A 27,239-nucleotide genomic window follows, 5' to 3' on the forward strand; every position below is an offset into this window, starting at 1 on the left:
AAAACACATACTCTGTCCAATGAACTGAAAATATATAGATTGGTGCCAATAAAGCTGGCTAATTTATTGATTTCCTCAAACTAGCATGGTTGTTAGTAACAAGGGATTCATCCCCAAAGAATACAAACGTAAATGATTTCTGTCTCCGATATAAATGCTAATGATTATTCAAAACTAACTAAAAGCTGTACGGAATTGCAGCATCCACAAGGCAACCTGCATTATGAAAAACCGGGCCTCTAATGAAATCTGCTCAAAGCAGACAAATAGGTAGGTAAAGAGCGAACTCACATGTGACAACTTTTCCTCAATCAATGCCTCTGAAGAAACTCTTCCAATGATTATGAAAGACTCCACAGATGGTCTTTGTATCTGTCGATAAACAATATACAAACCTCACTTCCACACACTTTCAAATTATAATTATTATTATACATGTTCAAAAGACATTTATAAATTTGGTAAAAAAGAGGATACCAAAGCGTTATTTACAGAACGCAAGCAATCATTGGTCTTTAACATCAGCAGGATAACTCGAGGTAGTTTATGCAAAAGCACTGTGATTTGCGGGAAATACTGAGAAGCATACATCTGCAAAACAAGACATCAACAGTCAAAATGAAAAGGCCCAAATGATTCAATTGTTAGTTATGAAGGGTGAGTCAGTTCACCTGACGTTCTGAGTGATCATTGCCTTGTATGGCAAGATGGTCAACTGCAGGGTCAATGACCCGATTCCAAGGCCTCATTGTAAGAATCCCTGCAAATAATGCATAAAGATCCTCTCCTGCACCCAATTTCATGCAATTTTCCTTGATTCCTTTCGCATCAGCCTGCAAAAACATTCACATGATAAGCTTGTTGATCACGTAAACATGGTAAGAAGATAAAAGGTGATTATTAAGATTCAAGAAAAACACCTTCCAGAGGGCAGCATAGTTGGTCCTAGTGGAAACGTCAAGTTTTTTGTACAGACCGTGGTCCAGCAGTACCAATTGTGGCTTTCTTCTTCCTCTTCATATACATACAAACAATAAAAACATCAAATAAAATTTATAAAAAACGGAAAACATCAAAAAAAAAAGAACAAATGAAAGTGCGACTATGAAAGATGGTCGACTCCCATAAGGAGCAGATTTTGTAAACGTTATCATTTCTTATATTTTTAATATTTAAAATCATCCAGGTCTCTTATCAAATTAGATCAAAGCTACGTTGTATGAGAAATTTGATAAAAATAGAAAGCTTTTACATTAAAAAACATAGTAAAAAAATGTATGATTACAAGTGTTGTTTAACAATTAGATGTCATACCAAAAATGCCACTTTTGTGGGAAGGCAGTGGTGCGAACTAGCAAGTTGGCAGCATGTGGGTCAATGCACAAATCCATGTTTAAACATCATCTCAGCAAATGTTTTACTCACCTGTATTGTCAAATATTAATAACATACGAAGCAAAAAAAGAAATAATGGCAATTTACTATCTAGAAAGAAAGAACTTACTAGAAAGAAAGAAAGAACTTCATCTATCAACCACCTATATTCAAACCAAACACAACTGTGGTTATTGCCAAATATCTCCATTTGCAAACGCACGCATAAAATAATAACAGCCAATGACATAAACCTGTAATCAAATGAGGGAAAGATCCAATGCAGAGTATTAACAATCAATTCCACTGTCGCATAATCTGTCATGTGCATATGTTGTACCTGCAAAAAGAATAATAAGAAATGAAATGAATAATAAGAAAAACTAGTCAAAAGTGTATTCATAATTAAACCTACAATTGGGATAGTCAAAGTAATATCAAAATTCGAACTTAGACCAAGATCTATCAAAGAGAGATAACATCACCTGCTGGTTGAGACGATGGTTTTGAAATCCAAGATCGATGGAATTAGGGTTATGATTAATTGGGAATGTTTTGGTTTTTCAGCGCATCTGGTTGCTTATTATATATATATATGACATATATTTTTAACCCATGGATACCTAAAATTAAAAAAAAACTATCATTAAAGTTGAGTGATCTTAAAAGAGCAAAATGTTTTTGAATGATATTATGAAACGGAATAATAGTTACTCTTTGGTGAAGTTTTTCCATATGTAAAATGATGTTCAGTCTGTTATCTTGTTCGAATGTTTTTTAATCTGAAAACTAGTTTTATACTATCTCCAATCCGGATTTCTCAAAATAATAAAATTAAATTTAACCAAAATATTCAACAAAAAAACTCATTAAGCGACTGGTATTACTAGACATAAAATAAGCCCTTTCAACTAAAACATATTCCTTCACTTCTATTCACATCCCAAGCTCAACCTCTTTATATTTCAGTATTATTATTATTATTATCCAAATGGAATGAGCACTTGTAGACTTTAGTCATAGACCAAACCTCTCATTTTTTTCTTTTTTTACTACGGACTACTTACACTTTACTTTTTACTTCTAAACTACACCAGGGGAGTTATCTACTCCAATGATATAATTCGATTAATGGTTTTCTCCTCAAAAGGCAAAAGTCTATACCAACCAACCAAACTGAAACAGTTGCTTAACACAAATATGATTATATGAGCATGATAATATATGCCGTTGTAGCATCATAAAGAAAATCATAGAGTTAAAACTTAATTCCCGGTTACAAGTTAAAATATTACATCCACATCACATAATAACAAATCAAAAGTTTGCTATATTAAAAAATAAGTAATAAAGTTTATTATAAATAAGGCATTTATATAAGTTTAATCATAATTTTATGCCATTACCATTTTCAGGTTATAGAATTATATGTTTTTTTAACGGTCAGTTGGATCTCTTTATCTTTCATTATCATTATCCAAATAGAATGAGTATTTAATGGCTATAGATATTCATACTTTGCTACAATCTATATATACACATCATGGCTATTCGTTTGTGGTCTATATCTATTTCAAAATGTAAGACAAGACTTTTGAGTCAATAGGCCTTGAACTCTTGCAAAATATCCACCTTTTAATTGTTTGTGGTCCATAACAATAAGTCTCACTCATATAGTAGCATAGTGAAAACTTTTCATTAACGTATTTTTTGGTTTACAAGACTTTTGACTTGTTCTGTGTCGTGGCCCTTAGGGGTTTAAAACATGTTATAACATCTCATTTATTTGTGAAACCCCTTTTATCATCAAATCTTAAGTATATTGTTAACTCTTTTACAATAAATAATCCAAAAAATATATATAAACATTAGACGAATAATGTAAAATAACCTACTTAAAGAGTTGCAGCGGCTTATAAGGGTGCGAACGCACTCACCCACCCTCGAGCGAAAACAAGGACTTATATATCCTAATCAATTTTGTAGTAACCAGCAAAAACATATATTTAACTAATAAGACAACAAGATACATCACATCGTAAATAAAGTTACATATTTAAATCCTTTTATGTGATTGACTAGCTAGGTTCAAAGTATTTATCAAGTGGTAAGTTTTAGTGTCTTATTATTATTAATACTATGTATGTAACACGTTAGAGATATATGATACTACGTACACAGACTCATATGTTCCATTCCCACTGCGGTGGTTGAGTTTCTATTTGATTGAACATCCATCACATTACTAGAAATCATTGTCTTAAATGTTCTAACTTGTACTTTGAATATTGGTGGGTATTGTTATTGTCACTTTTTGTTTGATGTTTGGTTGGTGTTGGTGGTGTTATTGTTTTTCATTTCTGTAGTTATTATTATATTTAGGTATATATTGTTTATTATTATTATTATTATTATGTTATAAATATTTATATATTTTGAAATTTTAATACTTTCGATATAGAATCTTTTTTTCACCAATAATATTTCTACCATGTATCAAGTAATACGGGAACTCACAACCTTTTAGTGGAAGGCCAATATACCTTTGTCACCGTACTAAATTAGTGGCTGTGAGCTGTTAAAAATAAAAATACTCTTTTATCAATTTCATAATCCCCATGATCCTTTTACTTTTTCTGTCACTAAAATAATAGAGACAGTTCGGGATCCAACCTAGCATAATCGAACCAAAACCGGACATGCCCTAACTGAACTCGGGTACAGGCTAGGTACCAATTCCTCAAAGAAGCCTTACACGGATCCGGAACCGAACCGTAACCAGTTTCCTCTCTACCAATTCCTCAAAGAAACCTTACAACCAACCTAATTATATTATTATTATTATTATTATCTTGTATCCGGTTATAGCGCAATTATTTTATTAAGAGTAATTATGAAAATGCCATCGCTTCTCTTTTTTCCATTGATTTTGCATGTTTAGCATGAAAAAAATATTAATTTGTATTTTGAACAAAACTCGTACTATTATGGACGGTGTAAGCCAAATGATTTACTCTATATGTTATAGAAAATCCTCTTTGTATTTGATCATATAAATCTTCTTTGGAATATAAACTACATTATAAAATTTCCTAGAATAAATGGAAGATTTGAAGTGATTTTGGAGAGTCAAATATTTGATATGGTTTGAAACCTTTATGTGATCCGATGTTCCAAGAAGGTTGGTGGTAAAAAATAAAATGGACAAATATAGATTTGTTGCGAACAAGGAAGGCAAGACCAAGAATGTGCGGCGGTAAACTACGGCACACACACCCAAATGATCCGAAGCACCAAAACCAAGAGGTTTAGTTTAGTTATTGAGTCAAATGAGTTGACCACTTATGTTTCTACTTTAAGAAACTATAAGTGGTATGATATAAAGGATTAAAGCCTCTTTAGATTAGAAAATGTTGTTTTAAGTAAACCAAAATAGCACTTTTATTAAGGAAAAAAAACCTTTAAACTGCGTATCTTAATCTTAAAAATATATAAACGAAACATTTAAAAGTTTTCTGATTGCTCTCTATATTATCTTAAGTCATCAGATTGCTTTTTGTAAATGGAGGTTTCTCATGCATTTTGCCCGAATTCATGGATATGGGTCTCACCAAACCCAGATAGCCCTTAAACGGGTTATAACATCTCATTAAATTAAAAATTAATTTCATCAAATATTTGATATGAAAATTCTATAAATTAAGGATATGTTAAAAATTAATATCAATTTTTTAAAAAAATATATTATTTATATTAAGAAACAATTTGCGGATAATGGGTCTCATCAAACTCAGATAGTTTTTAAAACATGTTATAACATCTCATTTATTTGTGAAACCCCTTTTATCATCAAATCTTAAGTATATTGTTAACTCTTTTACAATAAATAATCCAAAAAATATATATAAATATTAGACGAATAATGTAAAATAACCTCGTAATATGGGGATAAAAGCTAATGTGAAATAAATAAAATTTATATTATGATTATTTAAATCTTTTAAGCATACGTCCAATAAAAGATAAAAAGTAGTAGAAAACCCTTGAAAACATTTGTGATACAAATATTAGATACTTGTTTATTACTTTTGTTTTATTTAAATGTGTAATCGTAATGAAAAATATAATCAAAGGATGATTAATTAATTTAGTAAATGAGAGAATTAGAAAAAGAAATCAAGGAAGATATGGTTTGGGTCGAAAGTTCGGATCTGGATCTTCATTGGACTACTCATTAACGTGTGTTATAGTGAGGTAGGTGGGGTGGGGGTGGGGGGTCCAAACACATGAATGTTTTAGGCGCCAGGAGGTTAACGAGACAATGGGCTCAAGTGTGCGTTGCCACTACAAATTCAACCAATAACATTCTTTTCACTCATCTTTGTTATATTAAAAAACATTAAATAATAGTCGTGTTTTAGTCAAACCATTACGCGTGTTTGATTGGTTAATTAGTTAATGTCTCACTACCTACGTGTCAATGATGTGACATCACTTTTGATTAACTAACCATCATGCATAACTCAAGCCTAAATTGTGTTAGATGTTTCTATCACCGTCATAACCGCCTTAATTATAACATATCAAATTTGATTGCTTCACAAAGCATGCCATCCATATAGTTTGCCACGTAGGTGAACCAGGCACAATTCATATCCCATGGATCTGAGTACATATTCATCCAAGCCCAAACTCGTTAGAACCGCTCGGTCTGTCAAACTTGAAATAACTAGACCGTTCTTAAACGTCTTGTCACTTTATTTTTTGTTAAATCAGATCATAGATTACTCTTGTTAAACCACAATGACAATTTGAATAATGAGCTCTAAATATTTTATAACTTGTATATTGTATTAGGTAATATACGAGTTAAGTCACATCCTTCGGTTTCAACGTTTGAACTTTGAGTTCATCATGATTCATGTTTATATATATTTAATAATATTTTCTATGAACAAAATTAACTGTGATAATTATTAGCTAGATAATGTTAGAAGACAAGTGGACTAGTTTACTATATACATTAGCCCCGTGCCGCATGCCACGGGATCACAGTATTCAACAAATGAATAAACAAATTTTAATCAATCATAATAAGTGTTATTGAATTATGTTTAACAATTTTACCCAATATATACTTCTAAGCATGGTATTGGCTTAAAGTTGAATATTTTATGTGTCGTATATTTATGTACCTAGGTGATGAATTCGATCAATGATGTAACTTGTAATACTGATTTTAATGTTGGTTTTTTGACCAATTGCCTGAATTAATCTCTAAATCGTGAATAACTTCTAGATAAAAACTTATTTATGGGTATACACGATAATTTATTGGATAACACAGAGATTTCTGTAGATGACGTTGAATTTTGATGATTATGTGAATGTGATAATGAAACAGAGAAGTAACTGTCCTCTTCGGTTATGTCTATTCGATCAAGTGGGAGGGATCCCATGGAATGAAAACTTCGGCATTTAAAAAACGATTCCCACATCCCATATGAGCCAAAATAATTAATTAGAAGCCTACTTATCATTATACGTAAGTCCAAGTAGACTCACATAATAAATTCAAATAACATCAAGAATTAAATCAAGCCCGCATTCCCACGTCTACTAACTCGTTTATCTCCAACGTTATTTCCTCGATAGACAAGTTAACCCAATAACACTAAAATAACCAACATTATGCACGATCATTTTGGTACATACTTGATGAATAAAGTTACGAACTAGCTTTTTGGTGATGAAATGATTGAAATGATGATATATTCGTGCCTATAGAGTATATTGTTCATTCAATGTTTAAGAACTTATAATAATAATAATACTTCAGAATAATAAGATAAAGAACCGATCCTTTACATGACACCATACGAAGGAAGAGAATATGTGAACCATACATGAATGTAAACGATGATTTGACATAGTTGCTTTTGGTTAAAAAAAATAAAAAAAAATTAATATTATATATGGTTTATTTGGGTTACTGAAATTATACAAGGCAATTTGAGTCTAATTATAGTATTCAATGGATATGCATGAATCATTAATACAACACTTGTTAGTTTGAAACACACGGTTTGAATATAAGTTAATACCAACATCGACTATTGTTTGTTACTACCACCTACTCGTTGTCGACACCACAACCTGTTGTCATCGCCCTACCTACTACCATTGTTGCCGCTCACCACCACCATTGCTACCATAACCGCCGCCACCACATTCACCTGTCATCGCTAGTGTTATTAACTAGCATATAGCAGGTAAATCTATTTTATTGTTTTTCTTTTAAACCACTAATTATAAACTTTTTTTCAGACCGCTCTTAATTGTAATCTAATTATATATTCACCTTAAAGGATATTATCCTCAACTCACTTGGAAAGAGAGAAGACATTTTTCAACTAGGATGTCTCTTAAGGATCCACTCGTTTCAAACCAAGTCAATTTTTTTTTATGATAACTAGTTTTGACTCAAACAAAATTTCTAAAGCAACCAATTTCACCCAGATCTATTACCTACATGTACATTTTTGTAAGTTATTAGTTGGTCTGCCATCCTCAGTGAAGATGCAAGTTTGATTCTCACTTTGGCCATTTCTATGGATGACTGGGTGAAGGGACGAATCATGGCTTTAATCCTGGGTTCAAACCCGACATGGGGCGAGGGTTTACGGATTCCATCTCGTTCCCAGCATCATAAGGGTACGATATCACGGCGGTCGAGGAGTCACAGGTTTACATGTGAGATCCTCCGACGTTCAAAAAACTACTTCAAATATTGTTTGAAAAAAATCCAAAGATGAGATTGTAACTAAATCACAATCATGTGTGATTCATTTTTATAATCATGGGATGAAATATCTGTACTAAATATAAAATGTAGATACTATAAATCTTAGTACGTGAATAAAAATAGGTAGAAGAATTAAGATTGATTAGTTACAAGTGTATGTTGGTTGTCATTCCATTGATACTGAAATGGTCGGTTTCGTATGTTCTGTAATCTTATTAACATAAAAAGGTCGGTTTTATATATTTTTGTTTAAACATATAATATAACCAACTAATAACTACCTTTTTTTTTAATATTTGTCGGCGCCATGCATACACAGCTAGCTGGGTTGACTTAAATTAACTAACTACATATTTGGCTAATTGTTATTCATATAATAAAATTGTTTGATCTTTGTAAAAATATATGCTACATTAAATCAGAATTTTGAGGATGTTTAATCTATTTTGTATCTGAAACAAAGTTCTTTCTCTAAACATATTAATAGAAAATAAAAGGATCAAATTACAATAAATAGACAGGTAAGCGAGCAGCAAGCTGCGTCGCCACCCTCTTTTAAATGACAAAAACTAAAATAAGAATTGATTAGAAAAGCCAAAATAAGAATTGATTACACAGTATATCTAGTCACGAGACTTTCATTTTGTTAAAGCAAATACCCCCGGCTATCGGTATAGTAATGACGAAGATGAGAGAGTGAGCGAGAGATTGAAAACCACACCGTTAATGTTTTCTACTACAAATTGTGAATGAATTATATTACAGATTTACATCACATATATATGTATGTGTTAGCTTTGTTAGTTACATGCGCAATTGTATTAATAGTGGCGTCATCTAGTGGTCCCCTGGACCACTAGATGCCGCTATCTAGAAGAATTATTTGTTGCTTCTGGGACTCACCAAATAACAACTGATAACTTCTTCTCGGGACCACGGGATGTCACTGTCGATGCTCTTATTTATGTATCGATTTATTGTTTTAGAGGTGTTATCCCTACACATTTCATGAAAAATATATTGGAGCAAATGATTAAAGTTGGTCTTGTCGTAAATGGTGATGAGGGAGGACCATAGTGGACATTAGATTCTTCGAAGTACTCTTAGCCTTAGAATTTGAGATGCCATCGCACATAGGGTTCCATCGAGGGTCAATCAACCACTTTTTGAGATGCCAAGTGTTGAAATCGTAACGTCCACCCACTCATGGGTTCAATCGTCTCTTGAACCCAATGGTTCAACCCACTAAAGCGCGTATAACTAAGATTAGCGAGGTACAACAACCAAAACAATAATTATACTAACATAAAGGTCACACACTCGAGATCTCACCAGCCCAAGGTGTTTGATAAAAAAAAAACTATATTTTAATAAAACCGAAGGTCTTTGAGTTACAATAGGTGAATAACTAGTCATTAACAATTATAATGTTATCAAGGAATATTATTTAGTTAAATGATTGACATTCATTAATCAATCACCTTGAAACCCGCTATCAAGTAACAAGTATGTACGTTTTTGTTGATTGGGTCACATATCGTCATTACTATATACGTCCTATGGCTACAACAAAATTTAAAAACCGATTTCATAGTCGATTTTATACTTTTATAACCATTCCTTATATGTCAGGTTTCGAATTTAACCATGTAGTTAAGTAGATGTGGGCAAATAAACCGGTTAAACGATCCGACCCGAAAACTAAACCGAAACCGAACCGGTTTGAAACTGATTATGTAGAAATCGGTTTGTAATTTTCTCCACCAAAACCGGTTACAAACCAGTTAACCGAACCGAAATTGGCCAAAACCGGTCAAAACCGAAACCGATCAAAACCCGAACCGAAACCGATCGTAACATGGTAAGAAATCGGTTTCAACCCGAATCAAAACCAATCATAAACCCGTTTTGACTTTTGATGACCAAACCGGTTTTAAGTTTTAATCATCAAACTTTATTGTGTATTCATCTGATTCCAAAACTGCCTTTTCATAATTTCATTATTACTTTGTACATTTGTCACCATTTTGGATTTGAGTCGAAAATATTTATAAAAAAACATGATGCTTGAATTTAGAGAAAGATTGATGTGACACACAAAATGAAGTGCATTGAACTGACTACAAATTGGGATAATTCAAATGATCTAATTTATTAATTTCTAAAAAAAATTGTGGAAGTGGATATCGGTGTGTAGCTGGGATTTATCAGGTGGAGCAACCCTAAACCAACTCGTGTCCAATTTTCATTCGATACCCACTAACATAACAAAGCGTGCGGGGCCTTCGACTGAGTGTAGAGGTTTTAACTAAAAAGTAAGCAACAACACACCACGTATGTATAGGGAATCTCACTAACCTTTTACTTTAACCTTTTTTTGAACGACTTTTATCCCACTCTCTAACACAACATTCTCGGGTTTAAAATACAAGGAAAAGAAATGATAAGATTGAATAGAGGAAGAAAGGAAAAGAAATTATATATTTAAAAGATATTCTCGAGTTAAAATAAAATAATAAAAAAGAAAGTGTTAATTATATTCTTGAATTCGATAGGAAGGAAAAGATAGGAAAAAATTGTAACTTTACAATCATGTCCTCATTATTGAGTTAGATATGAAGGAAAAGATAGGGTAATTAGTAATATTGTACATAACTATAAACTTTCCTTCTAAATCAGGCCAATTTGGCTGAAAAGTTTTTGAGGAAAAAAATCCTAACTTTTCTTTCCATTCTCTTTCTTTTTTTTTTAATGAAAAACTCAATAATGAAAAAAGAAAAATTTTCTTATGTTTTCTTTTCCAAATCCTCAAATAAAAAACTCAAGAATGCAGTGTAAATTTAGAGAGCCCCGATGCCGCATTCTGGCCAGACTATGCTGTCATAGGTTTATAGTCGGGCCCACGCTGGCTTCAGAATATGGCTTGGGCGTTCCCTCGGGAAACCATACCATTGACTGCCACTTGAGAGTTGTGCCACCACAAGAGCAGAACTCTTTGGTGTAACACACGGTAGGGAGAAAACCCGGGTGGGCTTAGGTTTTGAACTGACAACCTTTGCATAAGGCCTAACCCAAATCCTTCATTGTCAATATCCACCAAAAGTGACACAAGTGGGATTCGAACTTGAATCTTTACTGAATAACCCAAGCCTCCTACCATCAAGCTGCACATAATGATTTAACTAAAATAACAATTATTTAATACTTTCTTTTTATTATATAAAATGTGAGTGAGAAGCTGTGATTGGTTAAAACATATGGCCCCACACGACAAGCCCTTAGCCCGCCAAGCTAGTGACGCCACGAGGGCTCTTATATTTTGTGCCCCTATGGAATTAGGACACCTCCAATAGTGCCTACATGACACCATCTCAAAATTCCAAAAACCAAAGTAACAAACTATTGACACCATTGGAGTGGTATCATCCGTCAAAAGTGGTTTGTGGGCAATAACTCTTACAAATGGTTTAAAGTGGGCCCAATTAATTCCAATAAAGGGGAAAAAAGGTGATCAGATGATAATTTGAAACATAAACTAGATAATAATTATTGAAAAAGAAATGAAAGTTTTTATATGTTGCAGATGATAATTTGAAACATAAACTAGATAATAATTATTGGAAAAGAAATGAAAGTTTTTATATGTTGCTTTGAAATCTGATGTGTGATGTTGAGTTAACGGTTTAAAACAACGATACGTGTGTTAAATTGGAGATGCTCTTAGGATGTGGGATAAAGAGTGGATGACGAGGCAGCCTGACATGTACACCACCCTACAACACTTGGTTTTAAAATGTTTAATTTTAAAAATTTAAATATCAGAAAGTTAAATGTATTTACAGAGAAATAAAAAAATCAATAACTCTTAAAAAACTTAAAAACGTTAATTCCATAGCTCTGATTCTCATAAGCGTAGCTAACCAAATTTGTTGTTGTCTTAAGAAAAGAGGGTTTCATTTTGAATTTTGCATGTCACAAAGCAAGACGGAATGGGCACAGAAATACGCGCCGGTGATAGCCAGTATGATCCAGTATCAGCGGGAAGCACTAGGCCGTGTGGCGCGATACCAATGTAAAAGACACCCAAGCAGATTTTAAGCTCAAACTGAGACATTTTCTATTTTAACAGTCAATATAGTTTTTTTATATTTCAACCGTCAAATGCAGTCGGGCAATTTCTTTAAAAAAATATTTTTTTTTACCAAGATTACTTAATCCCGTCTCCTTTAACAAAACAGAAATAAATGTTGCATTTTCTTTCATGCAATAAATTGTTTTCTTATTGATTTTGACTACATTAACTAGTCTTAATTGGATAGATTCGTTCATAAAATTAAATACGGATAACTTCGTCATCAATACGGATAAATTTGTCACTTTTGTGGTGTCACGTCATAATTCATAAAGTGCATTATTACGTGTAACTAAACAAAAATAATCCACATATAGCACACATTATCATATCAAATAAACATCTTAAATCTAATCTTAAATATATATAAACGGAACCTTTAGAAGCTCTCTGGTTATTCTCTACATTCCCTCAAGTCATCAGATTGCTTTATTTGTAAATGGGGACTTCTCATGCATTTGACCCAAATTCACGAGTACGAGTTTCACCAAACCCATATAGCCCTTAAACGGGTTATAATATCTCATTAAATTAAAAATTAATCTCATCAAATATTTGATATAAAATCCTATAGAATAGGGATATACTAAAAAATAATATCTGATTTTTTTGTTAAAAGATATTATTTATAATTAAGAAACAATTTTATAGTAAAAAAAATAAGCGGGTCATGGGTATCACCAAACCCAGATAGTTTTTTAACCGGCTTATAACATTTCATTTATTCGTGAAGCATTTTCATCATCAAACCTTAAGCATATTATAGCTTTTAAACCGGGTTATAATATCTCATTTATTTGTGAAACATTTACATTATTAAACCTTAAGTATATATTATTAATTTTCTTATCATAAATGAAATTAAAATCCAAAAACATATATAAATATTATAAATAAATAATGTAAAACATTCCTATAATACGACAGAAAAAAGTAGTTAATCATAAGTTTAATAAGTTATCTAGATATAGTGGTAAGTTAATGTTTGAAAATAAGATCCGGATACATCGTCTTTTATATGTTTTCTGACATGCAATTGATAGGTGCAAAGTATTTTGAAGTCTCTTTCATTCCATCATGTATTGCACGTGTAGCTCGTCTATGATATTATATACTACACACCAAGATTAATGTTCCAGAACAAAGGCGATAGCAAAAACAATATTTTACTCGAACCTTGTTATGTTTGTAGGCCTGTGTTTAGACCTGGCTTATTAGTTGAAGTTAAAAGAGGCAGATGCAGAACGGTTGGATCTAAGCGCAACCTAGTTTGGAATTTTATGTTTAATAAGTTGTAAACTCTAGCTTTGTCTCTATATATTTCACGTTATATGCTTGTAATTGCTTGCTACTGCAGTACTACATAAAGAATAACCAGTTGTCACATATGAATGTAGGTCAGTTCAGAACGAATCACGTTCAACGTTTTTACATCTATTTTTTTTTTCCGTTCAACGTTTCGGTCCCAAGTCGACTGTGTTATTATTTTCCATAATTTCATGTTTAATGTTTCAGCCTAATCTTTTGTGTGTAACACGCCACAACTGGCGTGCGTGACTGGACATTTTTACGTCTATTTTTCTGTTTAATTTGGCATTTATGCAAAGCACGGGCCCAACGGCCCATCAACACACGTGTTTGATAAAACGTATTATCGTTATTTTTTCATGGTTTTACGCTCCCATCACAACGCGAGAGCCTTGATACTAATTAAAAAATATTTTCATATAAATCTTTACTCACCTTCACCTTTTGTTTCATATAATCACCACATTTTACATTTATATTTAATAATTGATTTATTTGTTGGAAAAAAGTGTGAGTTGAAATTATTTTTATCACTAACTCTAAACAGAAATAATTGTATTCTTGTATGTGAGTTACGCAGATAAAAATTTTCGGGTTTGTTTTCTTCAATTTGACAACTAGACAACAAACTAAACCATGTCATAATCTTAGCTAAGATGGATGGAATATTGATACTTGAAAAAAAAAATCAAAGATGTTAGAATTTGGAAGAAATGGATTAAGGTTTGCCAACTTGTCCACATATGTCAGAAGACCTACTTAAAGAGTTGCAGCGGCTTATAAGGGTGCGAACGCACTCACCCACCCTCGAGCGAAAACAAGGACTTATATATCCTAATCAATTTTGTAGTAACCAGCAACAACATATATTTAACTAATAAGACAACAAGATACATCACATCGTAAATAAAGTTACATATTTAAATCCTTTTATGTGATTGACTAGCTAGGTTCAAAGTATTTATCAAGTGGTAAGTTTTAGTGTCTTATTATTATTAATACTATGTATGTAACACGTTAGAGATATATGATACTACGTACACAGACTCATATGTTCCATTCCCACTGCGGTGGTTGAGTTTCTATTTGATTGAACATCCATCACATTACTAGAAATCATTGTCTTAAATGTTCTAACTTGTACTTTGAATATTGGTGGGTATTGTTATTGTCACTTTTTGTTTGATGTTTGGTTGGTGTTGGTGGTGTTATTGTTTTTCGTTTCTGTAGTTATTATTATATTTAGGTATATATTGTTTATTATTATTATTATTATTATTATTATTATTATTATTATATTTTGAAATTTTAATACTTTCGATATAGAATCTTTTTTTCACCAATAATATTTCTACCATGTATCAAGTAATACGGGAACTCACAACCTTTTAGTGGAAGGCCAATATACCTTTGTCACCGTACTAAATTAGTGGCTGTGAGCTGTTAAAAATAAAAATACTCTTTTATCAATTTCATAATCCCCATGATCCTTTTACTTTTTCTGTCACTAAAATAATAGAGACAGTTCGGGATCCAACCTAGCATAATCGAACCAAAACCGGACATGCCCTAACTGAACTCGGGTACAGGCTAGGTACCAATTCCTCAAAGAAACCTTACACGGATCCGGAACCGAATCGTAACCAGTTTCCTCTCTACCTGGTCAAAACCTACACCCGAACCGGCTAAAAATCGATAATAAAATTTGGCCAAATGGTTCAAAACCCAATCAAAAACCCAAAACGATCCTAAATTGGACTGACCCTACCCGGTTCTTGACTTTGTTGACCAAAATCAGACCCAATTCTCTGCTCTCTACCTGTAAATGGTTCTTAAAAATACCGGTTTGTGCACCTCGACATGTTTCGAAATACTCATGTTGAGTTTGGACAGGAACCATGCCATCGGATTCTCAACCCTGGTCTTAAAAGACACAAGATGCTTCAACACACTTAACTTAAGATAACACAGTTAAAAAAGAGACTTAAGATTTCAGTAAATGGGCTCAAAATAATAGAGCACCCAATAAATAACCAACTCAAAGTCAACTACAAATTAACAAAAGTACAAAGATACCTATTAAAAAACTTTAGGGCTTAGCAGCTGGGCCTTGCATACTGATGTTTTCATTAATAGCCCAATTTCTATCTAAGATTTTTGACTGAAAACCCAACTTGTTAAACATAACAAAACAATAAAAGAAAGTATTAAAAATTAACTCATATCTGCTTTATTAATCCAGCTTTATCTAAAGAAAATTACAGTACCTTCCCAAAACTCATTAGGCAGTTAAAACTATGAGTGATCAATAAACGAATCGTTAACGAACTAAACCGAAAACTGGTGAAACTGAACGCCAGTTATCGGTTATGTTTTGTTTCCTCGGTTAACCGATAACCGAACCAAACCATTCATATTTTCATATATTTCTAGGTTTTCTATCTTAGTTTCATGTATCTCATTTTTTATACCATCATTTCATGTATTTATACCTTCATATTATGTATTTATGCGTCTATTTCATGTACTTTTAAGTAAACCTTAGACCAAATTTGATTTTGGTTATTAACTAAAATTAACCAATACAAAAACTGAAAAATAAATCAATTAACCGAAAACCGATTGGTTACTTTAGTTAAGGCCAACAACCAAACTATACGCACCTCTATTTAAAACCGCAATCATTAATATTGATGCACCAAATCCATGTCAATTTCTCTTAATTTATGCACAAGGATCCTAAATAATGTACATGTAATGATGTAAGTATGTAACTCATTTTGCAGTCACATCACACCTACATAAGCTGTTCTCTCCATAAACAGAGGCGGCTATGAGAATTCATGTGCCCTGGTCGAGCCGGAAAAAATGTCTCTTAAACCTTAACAAACTAATAGTGTTTTTTTAAATGACGATTAAAGTTATATTAATAATAAATATAACAATTAGCAAAATCATGGCATTCGAATAAGTTTATGACATATCAAATAGCAATAAACATAAGATTTTGGATATTTTAAAAATATATACACGTTATATTGAGAATTTTTTTTTAAATTTCATGTCCTCGAAAAATACATGCTCTGACCATATGTCCACATCTACCTATATATTAAAGCAACACATGTTTTACACATGCCATTCAACTAGACCCTTCATATAGGTGCCAAGTGTATAAGTTTCCATTATTACAATTTTTATTTAATGAATAATAAAATAAAAAATATATTGTTGGTAGGAATTGAACTCACTACCTTAATTTTAAAATATACATTGGATAGTTGTCAATGTTTATGTGGTACCTTCAAGCACCTCTCCAAAAGCTTAATTATCTAATGTTCATGTGATCTTGCTCTAGTTTATGTTGATGTTGACTATATGAATGGATTGTCATTATCATTGTCATTTTACCATTAGATGCTATATGTTTTTCGGCACAATCTCCCTATTCATGGTTATAAGTAATTAACTCATATTTTTAAAGGCTTTCATTATTCCTTTGTCATCACTCATCATACCTTTTGATTTGACAACAGTAGAACTACATATTTAACTCATAATACAATGTTTTATCTACATATAAATTATCTTGAATTAAGTCTACATTATATTTGTGGAATGGTTTTAGCATAACCTATATGACTTCAGTGTATTTCTACAGTTGATCAGCTTATTGACCTCGTGACCAAGTGATTGGCTTCCACACAGATTAATCATATTTGTCTCAAACTTCACGTGATCACGTCATTGTGAGCGTTTACCCTAGGGTTAAAATATTAGTTTTGTCAGTCTTAAGAGTCTGTTAAGTTCTTTTTGGTTATCATTAGCTGTTAATAACGACAGACTCACATTTTGCAATCTCTATAGCGTCTACTTATTAGTGTGAATACAATATAAAGCTCGAATACTTTTATTTTTCCTAAGTTGATAAATTCAAAACAAGATTTATCTTTTTAGTGCCATTTTCTTACCTTATTTCAAGCTTTGTGTTTCATGTTCACATGTCTATGAAAGAATAAAGCCGTGTAAAATATGGTTATATAATATCATCTAGAAACAATGGTTTTAATCTTTGACATTTGGGAGCATGTGACTTTGATTTTTCTATCTATAACTTGTATACATTTTAGCATTTGACTTCTTATTTTAATAATAAGCTCAAACATCCAATGCTCATTTTATGTTATGTTATGTTTTGTTTTGAGACATACATGTCTCAATGTATTGGATATTTGACCACATATCCCAAGTCTCAGTTACCTGACTTTTTGTAGTTAGTTTGACTTTTTTGCCTTTCAAGTTTTGTACACTACAGGATGCATATGCATGCATGTATATATATATTGGAATCAAAATTCAAAACCATATATTATTGAATGAATATTAATATATATATATATATATATATATATATATATATATTCACTAATTCGAATTTGGTTTTTTTTATTTCTATAGAATGTCATTCACCCAAAACAATCATTTAAATCTTCGATTTCATCTATACTAGATCAACATTGTTGGTTTAACCGTGTATGTCTGTTTCAAATCACGCATGTCTTACTTTTTTCTAGTTTATCATCATTTTCATTATTAAGTTCAAACTAACATTCGTTCTTTCAATAAGAATGCTTTATTTAAAACTATTAATAAATAATAAGGTAATGTCTAATTCAGTGATATTCCATTAGTAGTATAATTTGTTTGCAAAATTTGCTAAAACTCCAATTGTCCACCATTGCCGTCGTTGCCGCTGCCGCCTCCAACGTTAGCTAACAAACCAAATATTAATATTCCACATAAAATAATACATTTAAATTAATTTGACAGTATTACTTTTTATATTAATATTTGTTTCTTTTTTAACAAATTTTAATTCTTTGATTGATTTCAAATCATTTAAAAACATTAGAAGCCAAAATATTTATGACTATTTTGGTCTCATATATCTAAAATTATATTCTTAAAAGTAACACCACTCAATATTGGGAAGTGGACCAGAGAGATTTTTGTTCCATGACAAGGAAAGGCTTTCCAGATATTCAAAACTTAAGATGTTATCAGGTAATCTTCCTTGTAAGTTGGTGTAGCTAAGCAAAAGTGTTCTTAATGATGAAGAGATATTAAGATATGTGGGTAAAACAAAACCTATATTAACTTCACGAAGCGAGAGATCTCTCAAAAAAGTGGATTTTTCAAGGAGAATACTAAAAATATGAGGTTGCATATGCAAATTATCAATCCCATTCCAATTGTAGGAGAGATCAAGTGAAACCAATTTTTGAGAGATCTCTCCTACAATGGGAATGAGATTGATAATTTGGCTAAGACGGTGGCGCTAAGCCAAAGTGATCTTAGAGAAGAAGAGATATTAAGATAGGTGGGTAAAACAAAACCTATATTAACTTCACCAAGCCAAAGATCTCTAATAAAAGTGGAATTTTCATAGACCACAAGGTTTTCTAATAATAAAAGTGGAATTTTCATAGATCTCTAATAATAATAAAAGTTTAGCAAACTTTTTGTTGATGGCATGTTTCTAATTGCTATAAACGTTCATGCTTTGCTATATACACATCATGGCTATTTGTTTGTGGCCTCAAACTTCAACTTTCATGTCTTATTATGCAAAAGATCCAATGCAGAGTATTAACAATCAATTCCACTGTTGCATAATCTGCAGCTGCAGTATCTGTCATGTGAAAAATTATCAAATAAAAATAACTCAAATCAAGTCTTGTACAAATAATCAAAGTAAGATGGAATATTAATGGTAACAATTTGAAACCTTGACAGCCACTTTTGTCCCTGATGAGTTTTGGCAACATGAACCTGAGCAAGGGAAGCACTTGCAATAGGAACAGGATCAAACTCCTTAAATATCTGTGTACACAAACATTTAACTCACTTTTAAGACATGAAAGATATAATCAGAATAATATAGATATATACTTCTCATATACATACTTCTTCAGGTGGGCCACCGAGCTCTTTCTTGACAACCTGGCACACTTGATCATATGAAGACGTCAGGCATCGATTCAACATAGACTCCCTCAATGTATTGATGTATTCTTGAGGTACCAAATATTCCTATATCCTAAGCATCAGCATTAGGATATTCTAAAAATAGTCTAATACACTTATAAAATTTAGTGATTATATTTTTCAGAATAACAACATATATGATTCTTTTTCATAAAAGTCATATATGTTTTACGTCACCAAAAATCTTTAAAAGAAAGGCCAGCAAATGATCTGGAGGGACATGAAGACATTGAATATATACCCTTGTTAGATAACACACCCCCTCTCGTAGCTAGCTTTTTTCCGGCTGACTTGGGTATTTTTTTGTAAAATTTTTAGCACCTAATGTTAATTTTTTAAATAAAAGAATTAATGAAATGTATCTAGATATATTGTAACATATTAACTATAAAATATAGATAGACTTCAGATTTTCATTTAAATTCATTACCTCATAAGAAAGTAACAGGCTAGTAGTTCCTGCACCACCATAGCAGTATTCAACCATCCATACCTATTCAAGAAGGTTCCATCTCTAAATCATTCTCTTGATGGAAGCTTAAGCTCTAAGAAACATGTACCAACAACATATGTTTGTTAAGAAAGATTAAAACAAAGAAAGATTAAAACAAATGTCTATCCTGATGATACCATCTCCATAACAAATGTCTCTTTACATGACCCAAATAATTAACTTCACAGCATAAAAACAACAATGAAACCATTCAATTAAGATAAAACACATCAAATATAACAATCACGCATAAATCAATTCAATTCAATGAACACCCTCAATCAAATGAAATGAATAATAAGAAAAACTAGTCAAAAGTGTATTCATAATTAAAGCTACAATTGGGATAGTCAAAGTAATATCAAAATTCGAACTTAGACCAATATTGGAGAAATCTATCAAAGAGAGATAACATCACCTGTTGGTTGAGACGATGGTTTTGAAATCCAAGATCGATGGAATTAGGGTTATGATTAATTGGGAATGTTTTGGTTTTTCAGCGCATCTGGTTGCTTATTATATATATATGTCACATATATTTTTAACCCATGGATACCTAAAATGGCCGAGAATAGAGATGATTACTATAAAAATAAAATATTGTAAAAATAATTACTATAATTCAAACATTATAGTGTAATAATAATTACTTTAGTTATCTGTATTTACTTATTTGTACACTTCTCACGATAAAAGTCATTTGTATTTGATCCAAATCTCAAATAAAAAAAATCAAAATTTGATTCCTAAAAATACATATTCTAGCTGTATCTCGGAACGTTTAGATTGTCATAAATACTAAAAGCATATATGGTTGTCATTGTAGTGTTTATCCTAACCATTGCACATATATATATATATATTCTGACCTAAACCCTCCACCTTTACTCCTTTAGTACCACTCACTCACTTACTCGATCATGGCTTCAAGCCTACTCATGATCATCTGCCTCCTTACCACCACCGCCAATATCAAACCCACCTCCAATTGGACACTCCTCCAATCCAACGTTGGCATCAATGTCATGCACATGCAACTCCTCCCTAACGACCGAGTATTAATGTACGACCGTACCGACTACGGTGCCTCTAAAATCTCCCTCCCCGACGGCAAATGCCGCAACGACTCACGTGACAAGACGTTGAAAATAGACTGCACCGCGTACTCTATCGAATACAACATCAAATCCAACACTTTACGTCCACTCATGGTTCTGACAGACATTTGGTGTTCCTCTGCCTCGTTGTTACCCGATGGGAGCGTTGTTCAAACGATGGTGCGTTTGTCGCTAGGGTGTTCAAATCGTGTGATAAGTGTGATTGGAAAGAGATCCCGTCAGCTTTAATCAATAAAAGATGGTACTCCACGAACCTGATGTTGCCTGGCAGCCGCCAGATTATTATTGGCGGCCGTTGACAATTTAATTATGAGTTTTACCCGAAGCTTTCAGGTTCGGATAAAGCGTATGATTTGCCATTTCTCTCTGAGACAAATGATCCGAAGATCGAAAATAATTTATATCCCTTTGTTTTACTTTACCCGGATGGGAATTTGTTTATATTCGCAAATAACCGCTCGATTTTGTTTGATTATACGAATAACCGGGTGGTTAAGAATTACCCGACGATACCGGGTGGGGACCCGAGAAGTTACCCGAGTACGGGGTCCGTGGTCTTACTTCCAATGCGTGTTGTACAAGGGAATGTGAGTGTTGTTGAGATTTTGCTTTGTGGGGGTGCTCCTAAAGGAGCATATATGAATGCGCTACATGATATACATGATCAGGCTTTGGATACTTGTGGGCGGATACGGATATCCGACCCGAATCCAAAATGGGTAATGGAGAACATGCCTTTGCCACGTGTGATGGGTGGCATGTTGTTACCAAACGCCGATGTCTTGATTATAAATGGTGCGTCTTATGGTGCCGCGGGTTGGGGGCATGGGCGAAACCCAGTCCTGAACCCGGTGGTTTACAATCCGAATAACCCATTTGGGCAACGGTTTAATATTCAAACCCCGAGTAGCATACCTAGAATGTACCGTGATTTTAGCTCATGATGGTAGGGTGCTTGTTGCGGGAAGTAACCCTAACAAATATTATAATTACTCACATGTCCGTTTTCCCACTGAACTTAGGTTCAAGGCGTTTTCGCCATCGTATTTGGATTCTAGATTATCTGACTCACAACCCACGATATTACCTGGTCCCCTGACCAAATTCGGGTATGGGGACAAAGTGATCATTCAGTTCAAGGTTTTAGGTCACGTGGACCCAAAACAAGTGTCAGTGACACTGTTGGCGCCTCCTTTTAATACCCATTCATTTTCCATGAACCAAAGGTTGTTGATCTTTGATGGGGGGAACGCCCGGCTTGTCAAGGGGGACACGTATCAAGTGGAGGTGATGTTGCCGTTGTCGATCAACATTGCTCCGGCAAACCATTATATCTTGTTTGTGGTTCATGCCAACTTCCAAGTGAAGGCCTTTGGGTTCAAATAGGCTGAACCCGTAAATGTGTGATTTATGTTTTGTTTTGTGTGATTTATGTTTTGTTTTTTTTTTAAGGTTGCTGGATAATTTGTATTGAGTCTTTAAAGCTGAATTAATATTTTATGTTTTGTTGCTGAATACTAATAAGAATTATATAGTTGTATTTAAATATTGGGATTTTCTGATATATATATATATATATATATGTCTTAAGGACACATGTAAGAAACATTTATTACGTGAAATACTCTTATTTAGCCTTCTATCACTCCCTCCTAAATTTTCATTTCATTTATTACTACTGATTAAATTTTTAGTTACAAAGTGATGCATGGTAATTTGCTAAGGTTTAAATCAACCTTTATTCTACTATGTAGGAAAGTAATTATATGATGGTATAACCCAACAAGTCATGAAAGATGTGTGTTAGTAGATTGTATACCACTGGCTTATTATTGCGAGTCAGGATGTTATGCTTTTGAAGAGGTTTTGTAGAAGGAAACAATGTAATACCTTGCAATGTATGAAAGTTAATACTTCCCCAGATCTTCGACGTTTGGGAACACGCATCATTTGTTAATGTTGCTATCGTTTTGGATTTCGATACGGGCATTCTTTGTTTGCGTGAAAATTTCTTCAATTGCATCCACAAGTGTAGAAATGTTCTGTCATACTTGTACAAGATATTATACCTTATGGAAGCAGTGTTCACAATAGAAATTAGCTAAGGATGGCTTTCATACTACTTTATCACCAACTTATAACAATTTGAAATCAAATCTATAACATAAATAAGTATGCTACAACATATTGTGGCCTTTGGGTCACCTTCATTGACGACATTGCCGTGTTCAGGTAACGCCTTTATATACTTCTCAGTTTAGATATCCACATATCACATACCAATCGGTTTCCATAACTAAATTAATTTAGTGATTAGACTCCAAATATGAATTCGAGACAAACATGAATTTTTTTACTTATTGTTGAAAAGATTACAACTAAACAATTTAAAGAGGAACACCGCATTACTTAGTCATTTAATTTTGCCTTTTCTTTTTTCTTGCGGATATTGCGATTATGAAGCGTTGGACATGCATCCCAGAAAATTATGCGTTTCATCATGCCCGTCGGAGCCAAAACTAAACAGTCGGTTTTTAAATTGTTGGCACCAAAACTAAACGGTCGGCGCCAAAACCAAACGTTCTCTTTTCACAAAAACGGTCAGGCCCGACCGTTTAAGTGTATATGTTTCAAGATGTGATTGGTTCAAAAACGGAAGGGTGTGAGACAGATCTGCCGGGTGTCAATTCTATTATAGTGGATCATTCCGTTTAGAAAAGAGCCAGGGGATTAGTCAAGGAATTTGTATGGTCAAATGAACCATTTTAATCATTTTCTCTTTTATTTAATGTTGATTCTAAAGGATCAAGGACAAGAACTTTTGAGTTGTTATCAGCAAATAAAGGGATATGGATCGTAAAACTGACCTTGTGTCGAGTATTGTCACTTTTCATAGGTAATGAATGAATTTTAGAAAGAGTCATATAAATACAGTAAAACCTTTATAAATTAATAATGTTGGGACCGGGATATTTTATTAATTTAATGAGATATTATTAAATCGATAAATTAATGAATTATTAATTTAAAGGGTTGGCAGCAAATCTAATTAATGTATCGACCTTCAAATTTTTTATGTCCGTTCACTTTACCTATTTGAATAAAACAGAAACAAGGACCTTCAAAATTCTCATATACAACTCTTCACAACTTTTTGTTGCAATATGAGAATACAGTGCCTCAACTCTTAAGTGCAATATGGGGAGATTTAAAGATGATCAACTCAATATAGATTTGAAGTTAACAGAAAAACAAGTTATTATAGATTCATTTTTTTACTAGACAATCCTAGATATTTGGAATGTTTTAGTAATTATAAATTTATAGTTCTGCAGAAACCAATATACTTACATTAGGATATCAAAAAAATTATTATTTTATCTATTGAGGTCCAATTTTGTAGTGGTCCCAAGTTGAGACCAGACAAATTATTAATTTTATCGAGTATTAAATTATAGAGATTCTACTTTAGGTGAAATTCTTCATCTGTATAAACTACATTCAAAGTTAACTGAAACGTTCATTGTAAAAGCTTATTGTAATTTGTAAAAGTTCTAGTGTAATACAAATTTTTAATTTTGACTAAAGACGTATGAACTATGCAGTGCTAATTCTACATAAGGCTACCACATAATTACCTGGTTAGAATAATTAACTCGGTTAATCGTAGCTTTAGAACAATTGATCCTTTACCTCTTGTTCTTTCTGAGTTGGTGAGTTTTTCTGACTTACAAGAGTTTTTCTGAGTTGGTGAGTTTTTGTAAACCTAAGGTGTAGGAACATGAGAATTTTGTGATGCTTTTCGTTAAAATTAAAATATCGTTTATTATTATTAGGTGATCGATTAAGCAAAATTATACATGGCATGACAAGACTTATCAACTAGCAATAAAGGTTGGTTGTAGATGCTTTAAAATAGGGGCATCTATCAAAGCAATTGTTAAGTTGCCATACTTGTTGTATTTGAAGCAAATAAGCAATTGGTATAAGTTGTATAACTAATTGTGGTTGAATTAGCATTCACTGGTATTTGCATTGCTAACAACTTGATGTGTAGATAAGCATGTGCAACGATGATATTGCCTAACAACACAAAATCAAAATAAATTATTAAGCTAATCAAATTATACCTTTTAAATATGGTAATGAATGTAACAATAATCATCATAACCAAAAACTGAGAGCACAAGCACTTCATTTCACCAACAAAATAACATTGATCTACCAATGATCTTTTTTAATCCAATGTTTCTTGTTATCATAAAACCAAAAACCATCTGTTCTTGCCTCCCATATACAATCTTTAACAAACCCCCCAACACAATCACTAATTATATCATCAACAAAAACTGTAACATATTTCTCTCTTGATTACTGCTTGAAATGGCATTGGTAAAAACGCTCGATATATACAACAAATTTAACTTCCTGGCCTGGTTGAAGCGTATAATCCTCAAGCATCTCCACATTTCGAGCGTCTGGAGCTTCACACCAAAACATTAGATCGTTAACATCTTTGTCTTTGATGTGGAGGACATGATTCCAGCTAGCTTTCGGTGGCAGTGGACCGGCCAAGCAACATGGTGGTGCCACAAGAATGAGTAACAATGCAAGGAATCTCATGGCTTTGTCCATTCTTTTTATATTATGTGAACCTTTGATGCTTGTTATATAGGAGAAAGTTTAGTGGTCTATCAAATATTTAAATTCAAATATTGAAATTAATTGATTTTTTGAACAGGTAAAAGAAACTTCATTGGTATAGTAATTAAGTTATTGAGGACAAAAGATCTTGCATTATGTTTGCTAATTTATTTTAAAAATATATATACGTTAATGAATGTAACTAGTATGATTGATATCTAATGTAAATATGATTATTTATATGTACCTTGAAGACTCTGAATTTTAGAAGTTTATGTATTTATCGTGGCATTATTGCAAAACTCTTAAGCAGTGCCTGATATGAATAAATAGAACACGGAATGAAATAAAACATGCGTGGAGTGTGGTTGTTATGTATTTTTCATTTTTAATGTTTTCATTCTTATGTGTGAAGTGTAGTTGTCATGCATTTTCCATTTCAATTATTTTCATACTTTGGGAATAGATGTTTTCTTTTATTTGGTAGTTTATTGAGAATAGAATAAATTATGAATTATAATGGATGCACTATATATATATATATAAAACAAATTTACAAGCAAATATCAAGAACAAGATTATGTACAGTAAATGATATAATAATTATAAATATATGGCATATACGTAGTCTTGATTTTCTACATGGATTAGGCTTGATGATTAATTCAAAATATTTGAATTAATGATATTTTCGGATGGGAGACATAATGAAACAGGTCATTTCAAAAAAATGAAAAAAATCATGTTTGATTGTCATGTGATAATGGAATGAATCATTACATAATGAATAAATTCTTTTCAAATATAAAATTTTCATTCTTTTATTGATGTGTTTTTTCTTTTTTCCATTCCTTAGAGCATTCTCATCCTAATCCTTATCTCTAAACTAAAACTTACACTAAAACTCATTATATTTTCTCTCTTTATTTCAATTGAATAATACTTTTTTATATATTTTTCATTAACTTTTCTCTTTCCCTCACTCATAACCACTTTCAAAAAATTTTAAAAAATTATATGGGGTGAACGGTAATTTTTCAAATATACAGAAAAATCACTACTTTTTCTAAAATATAAAAGTTGTTCACTCACAACACCGAAAATCACTCTCTAAATTATAAAAATACCCCTCACATAAAATAAAGGGTTGGATGATAATACTCTTAGAGGAATGGAGTCAACAACAACAATAATAATAATAATATGATTATTATTATTATTATTATACAAGATTATTATTATATTATAATTTGTATATTATAATACATGAGTTTCTATCTTCTGATCTATTATCCAATAACAAAATGAATAACAAGG

At 32.2% G+C, this 27,239-nt stretch overlaps 2 protein-coding genes and 1 pseudogene across 2 annotated transcripts in view; 1 reads left to right on the forward strand and 2 right to left on the reverse strand.

Annotated features, from left to right (window-relative positions):
• Positions 1–27,239, reverse strand: part of LOC143579077 (receptor-like protein Cf-9 homolog) — a 46,842-nt gene that overhangs the window by 3,433 nt on the left and 16,170 nt on the right. The gene's annotated exons all lie outside the window — the stretch shown is intronic.
• On the reverse strand, positions 143–12,293 carry LOC143579081 (putative ABC1 protein At2g40090). The gene is made up of 6 exons (XM_077062483.1): positions 12,156–12,293; positions 1,629–1,714; positions 921–1,014; positions 672–833; positions 478–591; positions 143–372 (listed from the first exon to the last, which is right to left on the reverse strand). The coding sequence occupies exons 1-6, from the start codon at positions 12,291–12,293 to the stop codon at positions 175–177; spliced, it is 792 nt and encodes a 263-aa protein (XP_076918598.1). The 3' UTR covers positions 143–174.
• On the forward strand, positions 21,120–22,669 carry LOC143579095 (aldehyde oxidase GLOX1 pseudogene; annotated as a pseudogene).

This window comes from Bidens hawaiensis, unplaced genomic scaffold (assembly GCF_021521415.1).
Source record: "Bidens hawaiensis isolate Kalapana, Puna unplaced genomic scaffold, B.hawaiensis_p1.1 tig00029600_1, whole genome shotgun sequence".
NCBI lineage: Eukaryota > Viridiplantae > Streptophyta > Magnoliopsida > Asterales > Asteraceae > Bidens > Bidens hawaiensis.